At 35.2% G+C, this 26,324-nt stretch overlaps 1 protein-coding gene across 20 annotated transcripts in view; it reads left to right on the forward strand.

Annotated features, from left to right (window-relative positions):
* The window catches only part of HDAC9 (histone deacetylase 9), a 911,202-nt gene that overhangs the window by 759,805 nt on the left and 125,073 nt on the right, over positions 1–26,324 (forward strand). For all 20 annotated transcript variants that reach the window (XM_038557033.1, XM_038557034.1, XM_038557035.1 and 17 more), the window contains one exon: positions 21,664–21,782. In XM_038557033.1, coding sequence (XP_038412961.1) covers positions 21,664–21,782 — 119 coding nt within the window. The remainder of the gene's footprint in view (positions 1–21,663; positions 21,783–26,324) is intronic.

Here is a 26,324-nt window from a genome sequence, read left to right on the forward strand (position 1 = left end):
CATAATAAAATATTTCTTGAAAACCAGTGTTGAAAAATTATAGCCACAGTTTTGGCATATTAAAATACACAGTATTTATATACCTTCCTAATGACTGAGAAGGGACATATATGAACATACATGCATTTCATTTTATGTTTCAAAGCAAAAGAAGGCTTATTTCAATAAAAATTTAATATTAGCTCTTAAATGACTTCTAGAAACTCCAAGCTAATAATGTCTCAGAGTTTCCTAATTCTGCTTTGTTAATTTTTCTAGACCAAGTTTCAACATAGAGGTGAAAAAGCAAAATCTGTTAATTCTATTACCACTCTGTTTCTGTACTGTAATTACATAAGATTCACTTTAACCAATTTGATAGACTAGCAATTTATAATTTTGCCCAGCTTGCTATGCCTACAATCTAGGATTTTGCCTAGGAAGCCAGCATCATTCCTTAAACAGAGGAATAGCAAATATTATACTTTGAATATAATAACGTGACCTTCACTGACAGTGCCCCAAAGCCAGGAAGAGCTACTGTTGAGAAAGATTTTCCTCCCAACTCTCAGTTCAGAGACACATTGAGTAATATCTCTGAATTAGTAAGAACTATTACTGTCCATATGACACATCTTAGGTAAGGAAAGTCCCTTAATCCCTTCAAGTCTTCATTCTTTTTAAATGACAGAGTTCTAAAATTAGCATTGGCATTTTAATATACTGAAGAAATATAAACTTACTAAATGTCATATTGAAAGCTGTAATTAAAAGAATAAACTTTATGGACTAGGAATTTATAAGTATTATGTATATACATACACAAATTTCGTTAGAATATACATATTCCTATTAGAATATATTGTGAGGTATTATGATATACATTTACATGAAGTAATATGAGATCTAAGACCTATTGTTATGCTTTTATTTTATTTATTTATTTAATTTATTTTTTCTATTGTTATGCTTTTAAAAGTGCTATTCATACATAGTTTTCTTACTCTCATCAAGGATTCATTCTTTTAAAAAAACAGACTATTAAAATTAACATTTTAAGGTAGCAAAATAATAAAGTAAACTCACTAAATTTCATATTAGAACTACAAACTTTGGGAAAATGATAATTTTGCTTTAGTAATATAACTCATAAATAGATTTTTTTTTTTTTAAGTATAGTATTTTCTTGACTTTAGACTCTGGATTCCTTAAAGGAGAGACACACTTCAGAATTGACCTGAAAGGATAAGGGCAAATAAATGAGTATTTAATACAGATTTTATTCAGAAACAACATTGAGCTTCAGGCAGTGGTTCTTCTTTTTCTAGTTATATTGATATATAACATTGTAAATTTAAGGTATACAATATAATGATCTGATATATGTATATAATGCAAAATGATTACCTCAATAAAATTAGTTAACATCCATCATCTCCATAGTTATAATTTCTTTCCTTTTGGTGAGAACTTTTCAGATTTTATCTTTTAGCAACCTTCAAATATGCAATACAGCATTGTTAACTATGATCATTATGTGTGCTTTACATCTCTTATTTATTTATCTATCATATTTTTCTTATATTTATTTACCTTATAATTGGAAGTTTGTACCTTTCAATCATCTTCACCTAATTCCCTCACACCCCAAACAGGCAATGATTTTTCTTATCAAGTGCAGAAAAAGAGAGTAAGAATGTGAGAAAAATGTTTCTTTGATGTAGTAGTTCTGAGACATAAAAAAATCATATTTTGTGAGAACTGCAACTGCATGTGACTTCAGAGACAATCTAAGCGAAGCTCCCCTTTCCCCCATTTTTTTGTTGAAGATACTAATAGTTGAGGAAAGATGGTTTACTGAGGTCATACAATTAAGAGCAGCCGAAGAAAACAAACCAGATATTATTGAGTTGGGAGTCCATTGGTCTTCCTACTTCATTACAATTGTACACTGAAGCTAGATAATTCAATTATGAGGTGGTACTCGGTGGGAAACACTGCAGAATTTGGTTTCCTTTTTTTGAAGGCTTTTGGAGAAACCGTACCTTTCCGCTTCTCCTTCTCTTTCATGCTGTATTCTAGCGCCCATCAAAGCAAGACGGTTAGAGAATAATGTCTTTTGCATTGGCAGAGTTCCTATTTTAATGCTTAATTTGTACAAATACAAAAGAACTAGACACTGAGACATATCTAAAGTGATCAACAAAAGTATGTTAAGAGGAAATTCATATTGAGCAAAATTATTGAGACAGAAAAAGGCTATAAAAACCCAGGAGAGGGAAATAGAACATTATATGAATAAATAGAAGCCACTTCATGTATAGACTACTCTTCTGAAGTTGTGAAGACTTTTATCCCCACTTTTCCTTTTTTTCCTCATTAGTATGATTTCTAGATTAAAAGTTAAATGGGTTTTTTGCATATTCTTATAATTACCATCCCTATTCTGTTTTTATGCTTGGACAGTTTTGTAACCAGCTGACCAAGAAAGTGGTATTATCTGATGATTATACTAAAAGTGAAAGCTCATATACAAAGATATGACAAAAGAAATATAGATGGCCTTTTACTGAAAGAAGCATTTAAATATATATGTGAAATGTTCAGAGGCTTAAGGAGAGTGAGGGACTAAGAAAACCTGAGCTGAAAACATGAAAAACCAGAGAGGTTATCATTTGGCATTCCATTCAACAGCTACTTATTGAGTACCCATCATGTGGGAAGTACTATTTTAGGTCACTAGGATACATCTGTCAACAAAGAGGCAAACAATTTCTTTCCATGGGGAGCTTCAATCTACTGGGGAGAATCAGATAATAAAATACACAGTGAACATAATAAATAAGAATCATGTATCACTTAGGAAGGTAATATGTGTTAGGAAGATAATATGAGGGGGGGGGGGAGAGCAGAAGAAAAGAGGAATGATGGAGGTGGGGGTAGGTGTGGGAAGAGTAGCAGGGAAAGCTCTTTGTGCCGTTTGTTCATAATACCTGAGCAAAGATTTGAGGGAGTTTAGGGGGTTAGCCATCTGGTAAAGAGCACTCCAGGCAGAAGAAATAGCCAGTGTAAAAATCCTGATGGCCAGAGTACATCCAATGTATTTGTGAATAGAGTTCTGGTGGATAGTTGTAAGAGATGGGATCATATTGATGCTGGACAGCCTCATTTTGCAGAGACTTGTGGTCCATTTAAAAAACCCTTACTTTTATCCTGAGAAAAATAATTGAGATTTGATATGATAAACATATTAATCTGGCTGCCGTGTTGAGAATGGAGTACAGAGTGGGTAAAAGAGATAACAGGGGCACCTCTTAGGAAGCTATAGCTCTAATTGAGATAAGAGGTGTTGGCACAGGCCAGGTTGATGACAAAGGAGGTGTTGAGATGTAATAAGTTTGAATGTGTAGACAACAAGGTTTCCTAATGGGCTGGAGATGGATGTAAGAGAGAGAAGGGGAAATGCTGAAGATGGAAAATTGAGGCAATAAAGAAAACAGAAGGTAGTGATAGAAAGGGACAATGTGTGTGTGAGTGTGTCTGTGTTGGATGTGTGAGGAGCTGGAGGGTTGAGGTTAAGGACGAAGAGTTGGACTTACTGAAGTTGGGAGTGGTGTGTCTGAAAGACAGTACCAGTATACTTGGTGTGCTTGGAGCTCCCAGAGCTGATCCTCTTCCACAAATATCTATGATATCCCCTCTTTTCATGCATCCTCTAAAGGGGGCCGATCTTGTGATGCTCATCTTGTGATGAGCATCTTGTGATGCTGAGGGACATCCTGAAGCACCAGCCACAACAACCAATGCCTAGAATCAGTTTAGCAGCTATTCTTTGATATGCTGCCTTCATCGCTTGCCCAAGCATGAATTGTTAAGAAAAGTTTTCCCTTGGGAGCATCTTTCTCCTGCACTTCATGTACAAACATACATAGATGGATGAAAAAGTGTGCACACTGTAATGTGCATTTCGTTTTTGCAAGAAAAATCTAGAAGTAACAAGTCCTGTACCATTTAAAAATGTGCAGTTTTATACTCTGATGCTTTTAAGTGGTGACCTACAACTAAAATACAAAGAAAAGTGTAGGTTTGGATTTTCACCTAGAATTCATATTTACATGATTGTAGTATGGCAGTATAAATTCTATCAGGGACCAGAATCTGCTGTCTCAGAGGTCAAAAAGACCTCATAATTCTAAAAGGCACTTTAAAATACTTAGCTTAATTGATGAAGATAGAAATGATATAAATCAGATCATGTCAGTATCCTACTCAAAACTTTCCAATTTCCTTTTCTGTTCAGAATGAAATCCAAAATCCTTACGATGGACTGTGAGACCCTTTATGAACCAGCTTTATTCCACTTTTCTGACCCCATTTCCAAACCATCTTTCCTTTATTCATTTTAAATCAGCCATAACTGCCTCCTTGTGGTCCTTGTGAATACACCAAAGACCCTCCCACTTCAGGTCTTGTGCATTTACTATTCTCACAGGCCAGTGTTTTCCCCCCATAATTCACTTGACCTACCTCCTGACTTCATACAGAGCAGCTTTATTCCACTGTCACCACCTCAGAGCCGCCTTCTCTGTGTATCTGTACTTAACTTGCATCACCTCCCATGACTTTATTTTTCACCTTAGCCCTGACTTACATGGTTCCTTGTTTATCTATACACTGTCTTTCTCCTCTATTAGAATGTAAACTTAATAAAGGCAAGAGATAGGGACTTTGTTATAAACTCTGCCTAAAATAGTGCCTGGAATATCCTAGGAGGTTGGTAAAGATTTGTTGAGTGAAGAAAATGAACTGAGTGACCCGTGTGATGAACTTATAATGCAGTCAACATTCCAGTTCTTGAAATACTCACCACCACCATCTCAAAGCCACTGGTTTCCTCAACATCAAGCTCTCCTGGTCCTGCTTCAGACATGTGGGGCTGGGAACTACACGCCTTTGTAAACTTCTCTGCCACTGCCACCCTATGTGTACCTTATGCTGGAGTCATATCAAAAGTATTTGTCCCAAATCTCTATGCCCTTTCAAATGCCCACAACCTTGCCCTTGCTACTTTTTTCATCCTTCCAGCCTCTCTTACACTAATGTCCAAATCCACTTCTCATGTTCTTTCTTTTGTTGGATTTTCTTCATACTTTCTTCATCCCTGTTGACTGCCCTCTGTCTCTTGGTACACTGTGACTGATTTTGTGCCATGCCATACTACAAAAACATGTTTCCTTCTAAATTATGAACTCCTGGAGGGCAGAATTACGACCTGTTCATATCTTTGGATCGTGGTACAACTCCAGTGCCTCTCATACAACAGGGGCTCAATAAATGACATCTGAATGTTTACAGAAATTTTGATAACTGTAGATTTAAAAACTTTGAAATGCTGTAAATTTTGAGTTTAAGTTTTGAAATGTTTTAACAACTTAAAACAAGCCTTTTGTTTTTCTCAAAGCTGAAGGAGTGCTCTCCTGCACTGAGCATGCCATATGAGTGGGTAGTATTGTGTATGTTTACTTAGCACACACCTGGGTGTGTCATTGGAAATCACTAGTGTGACTCAGCTTAAGTAAAGCATATGATTCAGTGTCAATGTAATCAATTCTTTGGCCATCAGCTAGAGATGAAATAAATTTGAAGATTTGGTTCTAACTGAGGAGATTGTGAATTAGAATCACATTTCACAGAAACATATCCAAAATGGGATTATTTTCTCTATAACAGACTCTCCAGTGGTCAGTTGGAGATGAAAAAGCAGATATGCCATCATTATTGCTTTAGTAGTTTGTTTTCTAGCAAAAAAATACACGCACAAATCATCAGGTCAGTGGGCTCTCTTTATCATTCTCCAGTGATACATACACTACTTTGGTCCTATGCCTCTCTGCTCTTTGGTTTATTTCCTTGATTTACAGTTATAGGGGTACATTTCTAAGTAAGTAATTCAGAACGAGTATTTTGGAATTAAATTTCTGTGTCCTTACATGTCTTAGAAGTATTTTTATTTAAGTAACATACTTGAATACCAGTATATAATAGCTAGAAGCAGAATTAAAGTGTAAAAATAATTTCCCTCAGAATGTGAGGACATTCACTGTTGCTGATTGTGACTCTGATGTCAATCTCCTTGATCTCTTTTGAGGATGACATTTTTCTTTCTTAAGGATCCCTGGGGATTTGAAATTTCATAAGACTATGTCTAGGAGTGTATATATATATTTTATGCATAAAGTTTTGTAGCAGTTGGACTTACCAAATATGTAGCCTTAAGTCGTTTTTCAGTTCCTAAGAATTATCTTCTGTTATTAGTTGAAAACTTCCTCCCTCTTTTTTCTTCAGCATTCTTAGGGACTTTGTTATTCAAAGATAGGATTTCTGTGTTAACCTTTTATGTCTCATATTTTCCCCACTTATATTTTGTCTATTTATTTCCTTTTAGGAGAAATTAATTTTATTTTTTCTGAGCTTCTATTAGTCTATTCAATTGTAGTTTTTATCTGTACGTGCTTCCCTTGCTCTTTGATTCTTCTTTCTTATATCAGCATGTCTGTGTTTTAAAGATAAAATATTTTTGAATCTCTTTGAGGTTATTATTTATGTTGCCTGAACTATCTCTGTTTTGTTCAGTTATTTATGCTCATTTCAGTCCTTTTTTTTTTTTTTTTATACTACTGGTTCTTCTTACATGCCAGGAAATTTCAGCTTTGCCATTGATGTTTATGAAAGTAGTAACTGGTGTCACAAGTTTCCCTGTGGTTGTATAAATGGGTCAAATGGGAGCTCTCTCTCAGCGGGTGTGGAATGGGGTATGTAGACCGCCAAACCCCACTTTGGGGTTAGCATTCCAGAAGATGGCTCATGGTCTCTGAATCTCCCAAAATGACAAAATAAAGAAGACTGCATTTGGGGGCAATAGTATCCACAGTAGAAGCTTTGGCTTTCTCCAGATACCTCCTTTTCTTATGAAAATCATCTGGATGTTCTACGTGGAATTAAACACTGGTTGCTGGCAAAGCGAGGAAAGGTAATTAAGGTATTGGGATATAGTTCTGGTCTTCTTAGCCAACTAACATTTATTTAATCTCTTGTTTTCAATCCTGCCTCTTTTCCTTCACCATACATTTTCTTTACTGGGGTTTCATTGGGTGGAAGTGTCTCCCATCTATTCTGTACTACCATGAGACTGTGTGCAGGGGTAGTTTTTGTTTATTTGTTTCATTTTTTTAGTATATAGCCAGTCAATTTCCCTCTTCTAGAAATTTGTTTTAAAAAAAATCTCTGTTGGTTGAAGTGCCTGGGTGGCTCAGTCAGTTAAGCATCTGGCTCTTGATTTTGGGCTCAGATCATAATCTCAGGGTCTTGAGACTCAACCCAAGTTCAGACCTGAATCTAGCCCAGCATCAGGCTCTGCGCTCAGTGGGGAGTATGCTTGAGATTCTCTCTCTCTCTCCCTCTGCTCCTCCACCCCTCACACTTTCATTCTCTCTCTGTCTCAAATAAATATTCTTTTTTTAAAAAAATCTGTTTGTAAACATCTCTTCCATCTTCTTTTTTTAAAATTTTTTTTTAATTTTTATTTATTTATGATAGTTACAGAGAGAGAGAGAGGGAGGCAGAGACACAGGCAGAGGGAGAAGCAGGTTCCATGCACCGGGAGCCCGATGTGGGATTTGATCCCGGGTCTCCGGGATCACGCCCTGGGCCAAAGGCAGGCGCCAAACCGCTGCACCACCCAGGGATCCCCTCTTCCATCTTCTTTTGTATCATAAATATTTTTTTTTGTATTCTGATACTTGGTAACATTTTAAGATACTATTGGATTTCCAGGAAAGTTGTAAGAACAGCACACAGCTCCTATATGTCCTACACTCAGTTTCTCCTGATGTTGAAATTTTACATAACAATTGTATAATTATCAAAATTAAGAAATTAGGTTCTGTACAATACTGTTAGCTAGGCTACAGATTTTATATGAGACTGCAGTTTTCCCACTAATGTCCTTTTCCCATTGCAGAATCCAATCTAGAGTCTTTCATATCATTTAGATGTCAGGTTTCCTTGGTCTCCTCCAATCTGTAGCAACTCCTTAGTCTTTCCTTATTTTTTCCTGGCCATGACTTTTAAATATGCTCGTCAGTTATTTTACCAAATGTCCTTCAATTTAGGTTTGCCTGATGTTTTCTCATTATTAGATTTAAGGTTATATATATTTTTTCAAGAACACTTTAGAACTGATCAACCTTGGACACCTGGGTGGATAAGTGGCTGAGTGTCTGCCTTTGGCTCAGGTCATGATCCCAGGGTCCTACAGGGGTCCCCTACAGGAAGCCTGCTTCTCCCTGTGCCTATGTCTTTGTCTCTCTCTCTCTCTCTCATGAATAAATAAATAAAATCTTAAAAAAAGAAAAGAAATGATCAGCCTTTCTCAGTATATCATTTATCAGGGACTGTTGGTTGATATGTCTTATCATATGAGATGTTAACCTTGATCACTTTATTATGGTGGTATCTGCAGGTTTCTTTGTTTTAAAGCTTCTGGTTTTTCTCCCTTTAGAATATCTTGGGGGAAAATACTTTGGAAAATATTGTGCAAACAACATCTTTCTTCTCAAACTATTGTCCACTGATTTCAGCATCCCTCCATGGCCCTAGTCTCTGTCAATTATTTCTGTCTTATCCAAATGGTGATTTTCTATTTCCCTCAATTTTTCATTACTTATTAGTTGAAAATTTTCTGTAAGGCAAAGCTATTTCTTCTCTATTCCATTATTTTTTAATCTCTGTGTGGATACACAAAAACTTCTTGACTCTATGGATTATAATCTAATACTGTAATTAGTTATTCTGTTCCTCAAGTTGTCCCAGACTTGGCCATTGGGAGCTCTTTCACATTAGTTCATATGTCCTATTGACATGTGCTTATCTTTGTTTGAGCATTTCATTGTTTTCTGTCGCCACAAGATGTCCAGAAATGGTTTGTATTTTCCCTGACACATTCTTGGAATCGGCCACTTCACCAAGGGTCCCTGGAATCTTTATATTGGAGATTGATACTAGAAAAAATGATCTGGGTAGTAATCGTGCTCTGTCATTGGTTTTAGGAAATGCATACTAAACTATGCACACCCACATACACACACACACCTAAAGTTATTTCTATGACTATTTGCCTGATACACATTTAAAACCATTAGTTCAGGGGATCCCTAGGTGACTCAGTAGTTTAGTACCTGCCTTCGGCCCAGGGCGTGATCCTGGAGTCCCAGGATCGAGTCCCACATCGGGCTCCCTGCATGGAGCCTGCTTCTCCCTCTGTCTGTGTCTTTGCCTCTTTCTCTCTCTCTCTCTCTGTGTGTCTCTCATGAGTAAATAAATAAAAACATAAAAAAATTAGTTCATATACATATTCTTCTACTTTCCTGTCAGTGGGATATTGGGAAAGATGAGAGACAAACACGTAGTCTTTGTTTGCTGTTTTTAACTGGGAAACCTAATTGTTCAGATAAAATTTTAAATGAAATTCCTTTGTGGATTTATTCTATTTAAGAAGAATTATAGTTTTTCCTACTTAATATGTTTCTTATCTTTCAGACCTGATAGACCTTTTGAATTAAAAATCAGTCTACATTGGCATAAACAGAAGAGTACAAACACTTCCATGTACACTGCTAAAATAATTGCCACAATAAAGAGATCTGTGGTGTCTTAGTTTTGTCAGTTTATCAGGGAACTGAGCATGAAAGACTTTGAAGTCAATAATAGGAAAATAAAAATTCAGTTCAAAATTGAGTATGTCTTTAAAGCAAAAAAGTGTGCAACATAGTAGACTCTCATTATACTTGTTGAAATAAATGAATGAACCTTACTAGTATCACTGTTAAGCACCTGTTACCATGTAGTTCTTCAATACACAGCATACATTGTAACACACCTTCACAACTCTTACAATCATGCATCAGTCATTCATTCAACAAACATCTACCACTCAAACACAATTCTGAGCATGTATTTTTCCCCATTTTCTGTCTTTCTTATTTTGGGGAGTAAATTCAAGGTATAGGATCAGTCCTGAAAGAGCATTTTGAAAGCCTGTTTGAAATTTAAAAAGCCATTTTTGTGAATTCGGGAATGATACATATAACAAATGTGGTATTTGCTTCAGATAAAAACTAGTTGTTTCTGTATATTTTGAGATACATGGATAATTAGATATAATTCTCTTGTAAGTGGGTAAGATGTCTTTATTAACAAAATAATTGCATTTAAATGAAAACCTATTCATTCTATATAGATTTCTACTATTTTGTTCTAAAATAAGTGTAATTTTTTAAAATTTTGGCAAAAACAGGCATTTAAAAAATGTTTTGATTGGGTGAATGGTTTGTGTCTCATTCTTTTATAGTTTCTGCCTTTATTTTAAATGGAGTATATCATCCAATACCCTTCCATGAAAATGTTTGTGAGAGATGCTATTTTACTTTAAAAAAATGTATATATATATATATAAAAGATTTTATATATTTATTTGAGAGAGATAGAGAATGCATAATTGAGGAGGAGGGGGAGAGAGAGAGGGAGAAACAGACTCCTCACTGAGCAGGGAGCCTAATGCAGGGCTTCATCTCCAGACCCTGAGATCATGACCTGAGCCTAAGGCATATACTTAACTGACTGAACCACCCAGGTGCCCCAAGATTTTATTTTTTTTAAGTAATCTCTATACTCAATGTGGGTCTCAAACTCACAACTCTGAGATCAGAAGTCGCATACTACACTGACTGAGCCAGCCGGACACCCCCTGCCATCTTTTTTTCTTTTTTAAGATTTTGAAATACTATTTGTTTAAGAGTTTGAATGTCTAAAACTTTATTATTCTACTCTCAATTCTGATTGGCAGTTTGTATGGATCGGAGATTCTAAATTTGAAAAAGTTTCCCAGGTAGTGACATAATCAACATGGTGACACAAGTTGTTCCTGACTTTGCTCCCCCTCATAAGAACAATTAACAAGTATTCAAGGAAAAGACACACTAAGATATTCTAAAACATGGGGGTAAGGCTGAAGTAAACCCTCTGCACCACAGAGACCAGAACCAATTGCATTAGAAGGGTAAGAGATGTGCCAACACATTGACCACATTGCTCTTAACCCAGACTGGCACATCACCACACAGAAATCTCCCTCAAGCCTCTGTTTGGGAAAACAGAGGGAAAAGAGAACCCAGAACCCAGAGGGGACAACAAGGCTATATCAGCACTTGTGATTGCTTTGCAGGAGCCCCTACTCTGATTTCACAGCACAAAGTTTCAGAGAAATCCGTGGGGCTCAACCACTGACAACCTGACTGTGGTGAAGGGACAGTCTTGCAACAACCAACACCCGGATTTGGCAGCCCATGTTCAAACCTGCAGTACCTAAGTAGTAATCCCAACCAGTGGTTTTGCTCATCTGAAGAACCAAGTCAGGAGTGCACTCTGACCAGAGAACATGGTAGAGTGCAGATCTACCTGATTTAGGTCCTCAAATGAGTTTTGCTAGAGCCCGGTTTGCCCAGGCCCAGGAAATGAGTTGAATTGCAGTTGCATCTACTGTGGAAAGTGTCTTCTGGTCCCGTTTCACCAGAAAGGCTGGAGACAATTCCTGGGAGCTGTGGCCCAAAGGCATTCAAACCTGAGATGAGGGCAGGCAAAGCTTATTGCCCCCAAAGCAAAGCCAGTAACAGAAATGGAGCTTTCCCCTACCATGCATAGACAGGAAGATTAATTAATTCATAGCCAAGGCTGAAGGTAGCTCCCAGACCTTCCCAAAAGACAGAGCCTATTTGGGAAATTGAAAGTAGTCTGGAGCTACCCTGGCCCTTCCCACTGCCACCCAGGCAAGGATGCTGAGACAGCTCCACTTATTTTATATAGTGTCTTTCTATCCTATCTGACTGGAAGGGCTGAAGACAACTCCTAGAGGCTGTGTAACACAGTGGCACTTAAGCCATGAGATGGGTGGACAGAGATGATAGTCCACATAGCTAATCTAATGGTCATGTGTGATCAGGGATTTGGGGGTTCCTATCTGGCTTATATTAAGAAAACAAAGAGCTTTATATTTGGCTTTCAAGCTGCTCCTTCTAGGCCCTGGTGGGGAACATAATTTTAGCTCCACTCATTACTAAATGCAATCTTCAGCCTGTTTGACTAGGGAGCCTAACCAGAGTACGTGGGAATTTAAATAGCCCATTCAGCAGCTCTGTGTATAGTAGCACTTGAATATGTGGTACTGGAACATAGCCTATGGCTTCCTCATCTGCCCAGCAAAAGTGGTAGACTCAGTTGACCAGAGAAAACTCTGGCTTGATTCTGTAACTGAACCCAGGCCCATCTGCCTGATGTGCAGCAGAGTCAATCACTGATACATCAGATATACAGCAAAGAAATTATTTGTTTTAGAGACAGCCAAATGAGGAGATGGGGGTGGTGGGGCAAGCTCCAAATCCATCTCTCTGAAGGGGGAGAGAGCACATATATGGATTGTACATATATGGATTTTTAAAAAAGATTTAATTATTTGAGAGAGAACACATGAATTGGGGGAGCACAGAGGGAGAAGCAGATTCCTTGATGAGTGGAGAGCCTGACATGGGGCTCAATGCCAGGACCCAGGATCATGAGCTGACCTGAAGGCAGACACTTAACTGACTGACACTTAACAGGTGCCCCAATACATATATTGACTTAAAAAGGCAAGGAAACATAATTATTCATAAGAAAAGATGGAGCATTCACACTGAGCAAACAAATATGTAACATGCATCCCATGTTCACTTTGGAGTGACTCAACATCAGAATGAGATAAAAGTCAGCTTTTTGACATCAGGAGATTATCTTAGGACAAGGAGAAGGAGCTATGGGTATGCTCTGAGAGCTAATATAAACTGGAAGGGGTTTGGGGCTCATTATCTTGGGTAAGGAATGCAGGGCCTTGCTTGTTCATAGGCTGGAAACTTATCCATTGACCTTGAGTTCAGGCTTCTTTTATTGAGACAGCTAGTGGATTTTTAGTAGGATCTAAAAAGCACAATAGCGGGATCCCTGGGTGGTGCAGGGGTTTAGTGCCTGCCTTTGGCCCAGGGCGTGATCCTGGAGATCTGGGATCGAATCCCATGTCGGGCTCCCGGTGCATGGAGCCTGCTTCTCCCTCTGCCTGTGTCTCTGCCTCTCTCTCTCTCTCTCTCTCACTGTGTGCCTATCATAAATAAATTTAAAAAAATTAAAAAGCACAATAGCTAACTAGGGGGAAATAGTTCTCTGAAAGCCAAGCCCTACATTTTCTGCCAGTTTCAACCTCGTTAATCCTATGGGGCACAATTGCAATTCAGATCCCCAAACAAGCTATACAGGTCCTTTTTCTCATCATGCATCCTTGCCAGGGCAAGGAAACTAATTCAGAGCTTCTTCTCTTACTGAATATAGAACTCAGTCCTAACCATTCTAGTAAGAGAACCTAGGCAATTGTGGAGATTATCTTATAGCCTTACTTGGGTATGGAATCAAGCAGTAGTCTTACTAGCTATCCTCAGCCAGTAGCAACCCCCACATCCCCATCCTTAGATCTCAAACAGACCATAATAACAGACCCCACCTGCCCAAGGATATTACCAGTGGACACATCCACAGACCCAAACTGAGCTTACTGGTGAAGAACTTTCTCTGCCAAAACAAACCTATAAAGTCTCAGAGAGGAGGATGATTAATCACATGTGCAGATACCAGCATAAGGGATCAAGGCTCACAAAGAATCAAGTAAATATGATACTACCAAAGGAAACTTACAATGTTCCAATAATTGTCTCTATAAAGAAATGAAGATCTAAGAAGTGCCAGACAGAGAATTCAGAATAATCCTTTTACAGAAGATTGGTGAACTACAAGAAAACACAATTTCAAGAAATTAGGGAAACTGCATGAACAATATGAGAAGGTCAACAAGGAAATAACCATCAAAAACCAAAAAATCCTAGAATTGAAAAATATAATAACTTAACTGAAAAATTTAATAGAGAGTTTCAAAAGTAAACTCCACATTGCAAAAGGAAGAATAAGTGACCTGAAGGATAGGATTTTGGAAATTATCCAGAGGTGCAAAAAAATAAAATAAAAATAAAAATAAAAATAAAAATAAAAATAAAAATGAAGAAAGCCAATAAGAATCATGGGGCAGAATGAAAAAAAAAATGTTCAAATTACGGGAATTCTGGAAGGAGAGGAGATAGTGAAGGGGACAGAGAATATATTTAAAACAATAATGGCTGAAAATGTTCCAAACCCAGGGAAAGAAGCAAAGTATTTATAATTGTTTTATCCTCTTGATGTACTGACAGCTTTATCATTATATTTTGACCTTCTTTGTCCCTTTTACCATTTTCAGTTTAACGTCTATTTTGTCTGATATAACTACTCCTGCTTTTTTATGGTTAACATTTACTTAAAATATTTTTTCCCATTATTCAACTCTCAATCTATGTATGTCTTTAAGGCTAAAGTGAGTCTCTTTTAGGCAGATTGAATCCTTTTCTTCTTTTTTTCATTCAGCTATTCTATGTATTTTAATTAGACAATTTAATCCATTATGTTTAAAGTAATTATTTTTTAAAATAAAAAATAATTGAAGTACAGTTGACATAGAAAATTAAAATAGTTTCAAGTGTACAATATACTTATTAACAATTATATACACTAGGAAATGTTCAACACAGTAAGTATATATTATGACATTATTGACTATATACCCTATGCTTTAGTTTTCATCACCATGACTTTTTTATTTTAAAACTAGAAGGCTGTACCTCTTAAATCTCCTTCATACATTTCACCTATGTTTAAAGTAATTATTGATAAGGACATACTATTGCCATTTTGTTACAGTTTTCTAGTTGTTCTGTAGCCATTGTTCCTTGTTTCTTATCCTACTATCTTTTTCTGTGTTTTAATGTCTTTTGGCATCACTATGCTTTGACTTCTTTATTGTGTTCTTTTGTGAAATTACTATGGGATTTTCCCTTGTGCTTACTATGAGATTTACATAAAATAAATATCTTAAACCTCCAATATCCTACTTTAATAACAATTTAACTTCAATAGAATTTGTAAAATTAACACTTTTACTTCTCTTCCCACTAAATTTTAGGTTATTGCTGTTATAATTTACATGTTTTGATATATTGTGTGTCCATCATTAGGTTACCTAAATATATAAAGTAAAAACTGACAGAGCTAAAAGGAGAAATAAATGGTAATTCAATAATAGTGGAAGACTTTCATATCCCCCTCTTAACAATAGATAGATCATGCAGACAGAGAATCAATAAGGAAAGAGCAGACTTGAACAAGGTATAGACCAAATGGATGTAACAGATGCATACAGAACATTTTATGCAACAACAGCAGAATACACATTCTTCTCAAGTGCACATGGAACATTTTCCAGGACTGACCATACATTAGACAACATATAAGTCAGAAAATTCAAGATTAAAATCATACAAAGTATCTTTGACTACAGTGGCATGAAACTATAAATTAATAACAAGAAGAAACTTGGAGAATTCATGAGCACATGGAAATTAAATAATACTTTCCTGAAAAAATGAGTGGATTGAAGAAGAAATTAATGGGGAAATAAAAAGTTTTCTTCATACAAATGAAATTGGAAGTACTACCTGCCAGGCTTTGCAGGATGCTGCACAAGCAATTATAAGGTAAATTTATAGCAATAAACATCTATATTTAGAAGCAAGAAAGATACAAAATAAACAACCTAACCTTAAGAAACAAACAAACAAAAAAGAACAAACTAAGCCAAAAATTAGCAGAATGAAAGAAATAATAAAGGTTGGAGAAGAAATAAATGAAACAGAGGACAAAAAAAATAGAAATGATTAACCAAAGTAAGACTGCTTCTTTGAAAAGATAAACAAAATTGACAAACATATAGCTAGACCAAGGAAAAAAGAGAAAAGACCCAAATCAACAAAATTATAAGTGCGAAAGGAGATATTAAAACTGACATCACAGGGTTACCTGGGTGGCTCAGTTAGTTAAGCATCCTACTCTTTGTTTCCACTCAGGTCACGATCTCATGGTTGTGAGATTGAGCCCTATGTCAGGCTCAGTGCTCAGTGAGAAGCCTACTTCTCTCCTTCTCCCTCTCCCTCTACCCCTATCCTGCTTATGCATGCTCTCTCTTCTCTCTTCTTCTCTCTCAACCTCTCTCTCTCTCATTCTGAAATCAATAAATAAATATTAAAAAAAAACCTGACATTACAGAAATTCAAAGGATGGTCAGAAGCTGCTGTGAAGAGCTATGTGCCAATAAACTGAACAGCCAAAACATAAGGAAAAAAATTTTGGAAGCATGCAACTTAACCAAGACTGTTCAGGAAGAAAGAGAAAATCTGAATAGATTGGTTACTAGTAAAGAGATGAAATCAGTAATCAGAATTTCTCAATGAAGAGAACCCCATTACCAGATAGCTTCACTGGTCAATTTTAAAAAACAAAGAAGAATTAACACAAATCTGTCTTGAACTCTTCCAAAAAAAATATTTTTACAAGGCTAAGCATTATCCAGAAAAAAAACAGAAAAGGACACTTGAAAAAATACTACAGGTCAATATCTCTGATTAATATTGATACAAAAAATGTTCAATAAAATACTAGCAAACTGAATTTACAACACATGAAAAAGGATCATTCACTACGATCAAGTGGGATTTATACCTAGAATACAGGGATGGTTCAACATACTTAAATCGATCAATGTGATACATCACATTAATAGAATGAAATAAAGGAACCATATGATCATCTAAATAACTACAGAAAAAGCATTTATCAAAATTCATCATTCATTCATGATAAAACTGAATAAATCAGGCAAAGAAGGAATATATCTCAATATAATGAAGTCCACATATGACAAGCCCACAACTTCATTATATGCACTGTTGAGATGTTGAAAGCTTTTCTAAGCTAAGTCCTAAAATCAGGAACAAGACAAGAGTGCCTACTTCCATCACTCTTATTCAAGATAGTACAAGAAGTTCTAACTGGAGACATCAGGCAAAAAAGAAATAAAGTATCAAAATTGAAAAGGAAGAAGGAAAATTCTATTTGCATATGACATGCTTTTATATATAGAAAATCTGAAAGACTTAACCAAAAACCATTAGATCTAATCAGTTAATTCAGTAAAGTTGCAGGATACAAAATTAACATACAAAAATCAGTAGCATGTTCTATACACTGACAATGAATTTTATAAAAAATAAATAAATAAATCCCATTTATAGTAGTATCAAAAATAATAAGATATCATGTATAGATTCAATGAAATCCCTATCAAGTTTCCAATGGCATTTTTTATAGATAGAAAAAAACACTTCTAAAGTACATACAGAGCCACAAAAGACCCCAAATAGTCAAAGAAATCCTGAGAAAGAACAAAGTAGGAAACATCACACTTCCTGATTTCAAGCTATACTATAAAGCTATCTTCAATACAGTATGGTACTGGAGCAAAACAAAACAAAACAAAAAAAAAAAAAAACAGAAAAATAGGGCAATGAACAGAATGCAGAACCCAGAAATAAACCCAAGCATATACAGTCAACTAATATTTGAGAAGAGAGCCAAGAATACTGAGTGAAGGGACCCCTGAGTGGCTCAGCAGTTGAGCATCTACCTTTGATCCCAGAGTCCCCAGACCGAGTCTCATGTCAGGCTTCCTGCATGGTGCCTCTACCTATGTCCCTCTCTGTGTGCCTCTCATGAGTGACAATAAATAAATGGTGCTGTGATAATTGGATATTCACATATAAAAGAATGAAGTTGAACCCATGTCTTATGCTGGTCACAAAAATTAACTTGAACTGAATTAAAGACTCAAATGTAAATTCTAAAACCCTGAAACCCTCTGAGAAAAACATAGGAATAAAGCTTCTTAACATGAGCCCTCATAAGGCTTACTTAGAGATGATACCTAAAGTGCAATCAACAAAATAAAAAGTAAATAAGTATGACTACATCATGAATAAAAAGATTTTGCACAGCAAAAGAAACCATCAACAAAATGAAAAAACAACCTATGGAATGGGAAAAACATATTTTCAAATCATATAACTGATAAGAGGTTAATATCCAAAATATATAAAGAACTCATACAACTCAATGGAAAAAACACAACTCGATTTTTAAAAATGATCCCAAAGGACCTGAATAGACATTTTCTAGAGAAGAGATACATAAGACCAACAGGTACATGAAATGATGCTCAATATCACTAATCATTAGGGAAATGCAGATTAATACCACATTGAGATATCACCTGAGGTCTGTTAGCTGGCCATCATAAAAAGGATAAGAGATGACAAATGTTGGCATTGGTGTGGAGAAAATGGAAACCTTGAGTACTTTTGGTGGAATTGTATATTGGTGCAGCCACAATGGAAAACAATATGGTGAATCCTCAAAAAATTAGAGAACTATCCTATGATCTACGATTTCTACTTCTGAGAATATATCCTAAGGAAATGAAAACAGTAACTGGAAAAGAATCTGCACCCTCGTATTCATAGAAGCATTATTTATTGTAGCCAAGACATAGAAACTACCCAGCATCCATTGTGGATGAATGGATAAAGAAACTGTGGTATGTAAACACAATGGAATATTATTTGGCCATAAAAAGAGGAAATCCTACCATCTACAACAACATGGATGGACCTTGAAGATGATATAAGTCAAATAGCGAAAGACAAATACTGTATGATCTCACTTATATGTGGAATATTAAAAAACAACTAAAAAAAAGAAAACCTCAGAAAAAGAGATCAAACTTGGGGTTATCTGAGGCAGATTGTGAGGGTGAGAGTAATTGGAGGAAGGTGGTCAAAGATAGAAGCTAATAGAAGATAAATAAGTATTAGGAATAGATTGTATAACAGGATGACTGTAGTTAATACTGCTGTATGATATGTTGGAAATTATTATGAAAGTTAATCCTAAGAATTTTTATCATGAAGAGAATTATTTTTTCTTTCTATTTTATCTAGATGAAAAGGCTGTTGGCTGAACCTATCGTGGTAATCACTTCACAATACTTATCAGTTAAACCATTATGCTAGACACTTTAAAATAATACAATGCTCTATGTCAATTATTTCTCAATGAGATTGTGAAAAAAGGGAAAAAAATTCCCTTAGACTTTTCTTCATATGTTGACTTCCTTTATGGGTTCTTTAATTGTCTCATCTAATATTGTCAACTTTGCATGTCTCTGTTTTGTGTTGATGAGAGAACTTTTCAGCTTCATCTTTTAAACATTCTGTGGTATGTTTTGTTTACTGTTTTTCTTCTTTTAATAGCACCCACTTTTCCTTTTGTAGATGTACTATTTTATGTCTCTGAGGATAATCCTAATTTTGGTAATTGTAATGGCTTCCCTGAATTTTCTCTGGTTTTCTGAGTTCCCTTTCTTTTGTTTGTTTGTATGTTAGTTATCTTTTATGCTAGAAATTTTCATCAAATAGTCCCTATTTAAGGAAAGCACACTGAAAAGATAAGCGGGAGCTCTGTATGTTGAGTGGGGCTTTTGGAGTGGTGCATTCACTGTGGAAAGACTGAGGAAAAAACCTGACTATTGATCCGTGTGACTCACAAGTGTCAGTCTCTCTAGGTATTTCCTCCTTGGTTGGTTTGTTTCTCCAGGAAAGAGAAAAGTCAACTTGCTTTTTGTAGCTTCCTCCTGCAAACACAGTTATGTTTAAGTTTTCCCCTGTGTAGATTGTCTCTATATTTGTCATATTTTCAAACTGGCAATCCTTGTCTCCTTTACTGTCTTTGTCCTTCAAAAATATATACATACATGTTTAATACCCATATGTAGAGAGAAGCCCTTATGGAGAAGATGGTGAGCTGTGCTTTGAAGGATGTTTACCCTTCAATCAATTTTACAAGTGTAGATTGATGATGGAGAAAAGAAGAGTAGGGGGAGAAACTATCCAAAGAGAGGGAAGGGAGATGGAAAATTGGTTACTATGATGCATGTGATTAGATGACAACTTTGTTCAATCAGCTACCTCCATAATTTCCTAAGAGTTTTATTTGCTAAGGGAATAGATAGGATTGATCATACTAAATAGATGAAGCACCTTGATGAAGCAGTCTTGATTCTTTGAGACAATTTATTCCAGTATCTAATATCCCAAATATACACACATGGTATTTCACTCATATGAAAAGTAGTGAATTGGTAATATGTAGCACTTCTATGAAAATTATGATGTAAGTGTTGGTATTATTGGGACGGAAAAGGATTGAAGATATCTCTTCTGATAATGTAGATGTATTAGATATTCTTAATTTTATTGAAGAATAAAATAATGAAACTACATAGTAAACAAAATTAGGTTACACATAGTTTCACTGGTGAGCTAATTCAGACGTGAGTGGCTTTTCAATTGTTAGAAAGACTACCATGGAAGGCACTTACATGTATGTTTATGAGTTTGAAGTATTGAACTTTTATAATAGTAGTGGAGTTATGAAAAACATTTCATTCATTTATGAATTTCAAATAAGTATTTTTTATTTTATAACTTCAATAACTTCTTATTTAAATTTTTAAGTGTAGAACTAATATGTCATCAGTTTTAAAATATGAGAAATTTGTAAACATAAAAAAATGAAAAGAACTCAATTTTGTCACTAAGGATAGCAACTTTAATGTTTAGATCAGTTATTTCTCTTAAATGCACAACAGAAACCTTACCACTTTTTAAATTTGCTACTGAGTACGGTTTCCCCATCTTAGTAAAGTCTTTGGAAGTTTGAGTTTTGATAATGGCACATTGGTCTTGAAACTTACATTAATTTTTAAATTTTATTTTATAAAGCCCAGTAGCATCTATTAGTCATTTTCTTTCAAATTTAGCACTGAAGAAAAGTTAAGGTGGCCTGAGAAGGCTGAAGAGGTATGTGCTGAAGTGTCTGAGTGGGGCCAGCAGGGGTTGCTGTCATGGATGAGGCTGCCACATTCCTGGTGTCTCTGACCTTGGACTTGCTTAACATTATAGTCTGGATTCTATTAAAGGAATTTTGTGTTTTTCCTTTGCAAGAGCTACCCCCTACCATGACAAATATTTAAAAATGTTTTTTTTTAAGTTGGAAAAGCAACTTTTTCTCAAAAGAAATTTATAGTTCAAATTTACACCAAATTCTCACTAACTGGAGCAAGCCGGGTTTTCAGTAAAGCTTCAACTTTTCTCTGTAAAACATTAGTCACTCCCTTGGAAGAAGCACTTTTTTATAGGCAGGGGGATAAAACAGCCGCAGATGTGCATGTAATATGATGGGCTTTAGAAATGTACCTGCAAAGCTTTTTTTTTTTTTTTTTTTTAATTTAGAGGGAAAAAAGATGAAAGAAAAAAGACTGAATTGGGATGCTAAAATAACAGTGATTCACTATTAAGGAAATGATAAGTTTTTGATCCATTCAAGTAGTGTTTTCTTTTCCCCTTTTCTTTATTCTTGGGAAGTTCTTGAGGGTGTGCCAAGTCATTTTCATTGCACAATTTTTAAAGGTATTCACCATTCCCTTGTGTAACTGGTTGCCTTTTTACTGTGCAGGACTGTAGTGACGCCTGTGGCCAAAGAGTTTGATCCAGACATGGTCCTAGTTTCCGCTGGATTTGATGCATTAGAAGGCCATGCTCCTCCTCTGGGGGGGTACAAAGTGACAGCAAAATGTGAGTATATCGTTTAGGAATTTATGAAATGCTAAGACATAACATCTTTTAGGTCTTTAGAATAGATAGCACATGTGTCTAGTAAACTTAGGTAAGATTTTTAAAAATAATTCAGATCATGTTTATTGCTTTGTCAGATTCATTTCTCTGTAGATGTTTGCCCTTAAGAAAAAAAAAAAGTTAAATTGTTTCCTTTGGTAGACTTGATGGGGCATTTCAGAACCTTTATATTTATGTTTTTCAGGAGTCCTGTTTTGCTATTTAAAAGCAGAAGTGATAGAACTTCTATTTAAAATACATTAAATGACTTCAGAGGTCATGAGTCTAGAAAAACTTCTTGGCTTTTTGAAAAGAGAATGGAAGTCACTGTTTTTCTTCCATTGTACATGTGGTAAAAATAGCTGTTTCTTAATAATGCTATGGTCTTCTAGGTTTGAATACAAAAGTGTAGTTCCTCTTTCTCAGAGGCTCTGTACCTGCCTACAGACAATGCTCAGGTTCTCTACTGGTCTTCTGCTGTGTTGCAAAGATTAACTTTTTGGCTGTACTCCTTAGTAACTAGACACCAAATGAACAAATGAATTTTGTGTTATACCGCATTTGAATAATGTGACTAGAAAGAGGCTTTCTTTAAGAATAATTCCCAAGCTGAGTGTGAATATAAGGCATATGTATAGTCCATGCATACAAATTGTGCTGGCACTCTGTATATATATATATATATATATATATATATATATATATATATATATATATAATATATATTAATATTAATATATATATTAAAAAGAAGAAGGAAAAAAGCAGAATTGCACAAAGAAGACAAAGATCCACTATTGTATATTTTAGTGGGGGTTGAAAACAAATCAAAACACCCCAAATAGTTTTAAGTGAGAGAGATGAGTTTAGAGCAAGTGTGTTTTATTAATTTGAAAAGAACTAAAGAACCAGCATCATGCCAACCTTTGTTTTTAGTTGGCTTCTCTTGTGAGAGAGTTTTCTGCACTCTAATTGTTCCAGTAACATTGTTAGGTAGAAACTATTTTTAACATCTATTATTTACCCAGGGTTTTTGGTGCCTTGTTGTCTATTGAAAACACATTGAAAGAGGCAACTCCACAAACACAAACAACACATAGTAATTCACAAGTTTGGTAAAATGAAGTAGAGAGGTGTTTGGTTTTATCAGATATCTTTATGATCCCTTTTCATTCTTCACGGAATTCAACTCAAATGGAAGTAAATCTTTCCACTGCAGATAAACCTCATTAGCATCAAGACTGGTGAGGAGTTTAATCTTAAAAAAAAAAAAAAAAAAGACCTTGTACTCCAAGTTGAGATAAACCTAAACAATAGAAAACACTGGAACAAAGACAGAAATCTAGAAAAGGTATTTCTTGCCATTAAATATAAGAATCTCCCTTGGGAAGGAGAAATGTCTGCATTTGGGTCTTTCTTCCTGCCAAGGGAGCAAGTTGTAATGAGTCCATTTCTCAGAACTAGCTGGAAGGAACTATTCTTTTTGTTTGCTTGTTTATTCATTTTTTGCCAGTGGAGTTCAAATATCAAATATCATCTTGGAAGGCAGACTAGAAAGTAGTAGTAGCATGGTTTCTTTTAGTCATAGACCTAAAAAACATTATTTCTACTCTTTTTAGCTTCAATACAATGCACCAAGACTTTATTATGTTGTCTTTCTTTATCCATTTTGGGGGCAGCTCTTCATTGCTTCTTATGCCGGAATAAGTTTGTCTATAACCTCTCCAACCCCTCACTCCTTCTTATCTGTTTTCCCTTCTTGTGTCTTTTCTACTCAACAACATGTTTCCTTACAAGGTGACTTGTTTTTATGTCTGTCCATTTTCCTAAGAAAAATAGACATAAATTTTAATATATTTAATAATTTGCCCTCTTTTGAGTACTCACAGTTTTAATAGGAAAAGATATATGATGAAGAAAGGAAATCTTAGAACTCAAGAGATTATAGTAGAGACTACCCAAAACAATTCATATATTGCACAGATGAGAAAACTAATTTATTTTACCATCTGAAATAATTGGGGTTAAGATAAAATGGCTTAGTCTGAATTTGTATTTAGATAAAATGGTATGAGGTTTCACTGGATTTTTTTCCACTAAAGAGAAAAACGTTTCATAAAATGCTTGAGAATAGAGTATTTGGATGCAGTATACTGCAGAGGCCATTTTGGTGCCCTAGACCCTTAACTCCCCAAGCACAGTCTATGATAGACACTGACTAGTCCCATTATACTTAAATGAAAAACCAAAGAGCATCATATCTGGGCAACTGTCTGTATACATCATCTCATGCAGGCCCGAATTTGCCAGCTATATTTTCTAGAGATGCTGCCATAACTGGGTAGAGGTTAGGAACACCTGTATATACACCTGTTAGGACAGCTGTATAGTTACTCCCCAAATAGTTCACCTCTGGTCTCTTTGCTCTTTTTCTAATCACCTGGCAGATGCATTTATGTTGCTTTGGTCTGAAAGTTCTCAACAGGAGACTAATATTGGGCTTTAATTGTCCTATGCCAGAAGTCATCCTCCATTTGAGAGGAGTCCCGAAAAGAGGCTAGAAATGGGCTAAAACGTATAGTAAAAAGTAGGTGGAAATTACAGAAACAAATTCATAACCTAATGTTTTCCCATTCCACCTAAAGTCACCCCTGCTCCAAGTAGAATTTCCAAGGATTTTAGAGTGATTTTGAAGATACTATTGTGTCAGAGATGCCAAAATTTTACTGTCTTAGCACATTGAATAAATCTTTTAAAATAATTTTGTTTAATAGCCCTGAAACTAAAAGATAAATTAAGTCAAAACAAGCTAGTGTATTCATTTTCATTTTTATTAGATATCAAATTAGTTATATGATTTTTTAAAGAATTGATTGATGCTGTGACAAAAATTTCAGTGCATACATAGAGGTGATTTTAATTAAAGTTGATTCTTGGCTAGTACTATTTTTCTTTGCTTTCTTCTCTTTTTATTTCTTTATGTATTGAATATTGTCTATAATAAAAATGTTCATATTTGTGCTGCAGTTTTAAATAAATTATCTGGATTCGTTATTTAAAATCTATCCTGCTTTTCAATTAAACACCAAGATTAAGGCCCACACTGAAAGGAATAAGTACCTTTGTGTTCTACCCTAAACACTACATCAAACTTTACCATGAATTTATCATTATATCTTTTTAAAATACTCTCATTCAGATCTAAATATCTTCAGGTTATAGTGTAAGAAGGTTGGCATGACAATTAAGTGTCACGTTCCAACAATAATATTAAACAGAATTGCTTAACCATATTGCAGTACCACTTGCAATGTTGTCAATTGCAGTGTTGTCAACATTTAAAGGAAAAGTTTCTTCAGTTCAAATTAAGTTACAACAAAATATATGTTTTCTTCCTTTTTTTTTAACACATTTATATGTTCTCGACTCTCATTGGCTTCATATAGTGAACTATGTGCAAGTTTCTTTTATTGTGTGAATAATAATTTTCCTTTCTTTGGAATAATTCAAAAGTCATTGTAAGATGATAGCCATGTCTGATAAAAACTTACGTTCCTTTTTCAAACATAGATTGTTTTCGTAGTCCTTGAGATAGGAACTGCTTCCCTCGGCAAATAAATAAATGTTATTTTGACAAATAAAGAACAACTATTTGTTGGGGAAAAAAATCAAATAACATATCTTAGTCTTGAATTACCATCTTCTTTTTGATAAAATGTCTTATCCTTTTTAGTGATGCTCTTATTCCTATATCCCACTGTGAATGTCTGCCTGACAGTGAGAGAACACTGCTATGAGGCAAATACCTGTATAAATGAATTTGTACTTAACTTTGAGTTTTTCCTGAGGAACTACAAAATTTCCTTGATTAGACAGTCCTCCAAAAATAAGTCTCTTAGAAGTTGAGTGTTAAACCAGTCAACAAATAAGTGCCAACAAATAAACTTGTTAAAAACATGAGGATATGTTGGTCTACTTCATCAATTTATGATGGATGTATGTACCTCATCCCCCTTGGTATACAGAGTATATGGCACAAAATGTCCTCTGTCTGCACATTTTGTATGTTCACAGAGTTGAAGGCAGACTGAGCCAGAATTAATTATATTTTGGTGAAGCTGAATGTTGATTCTAAACACTCAATGAAGATCTGGGCATTTAGATGCTATCTTTGAACACAAAATATACAATGCAAATGTAACTTTTCTTGTTCTCTCACTGCTGATTCTTAGTATGTCCATGGTTACCTTCTTTCTCTAATTTTCTCCTCTAGAAAGAACTTGACCACATTTACTTTTATTTATTACCTGAGTATATACTTTTTAAAAGTAAGTGTATTTCAGCTAATATGATAGTTCCTTTTGGAAGTTGTATCTTTTATTTATTCATCTGTAATTATGGAGTCAGTGCTTTGTCTTCTTCATGATAGAATTTCAGGCCATAACAAACAGGCATGGAGAAAAGGAGTGTCTGGAAGACATTTACCAAATGCCATTTCATGAA

This window comes from Canis lupus, chromosome 14 (genome assembly GCF_011100685.1).
Source record: "Canis lupus familiaris isolate Mischka breed German Shepherd chromosome 14, alternate assembly UU_Cfam_GSD_1.0, whole genome shotgun sequence".
NCBI lineage: Eukaryota > Metazoa > Chordata > Mammalia > Carnivora > Canidae > Canis > Canis lupus.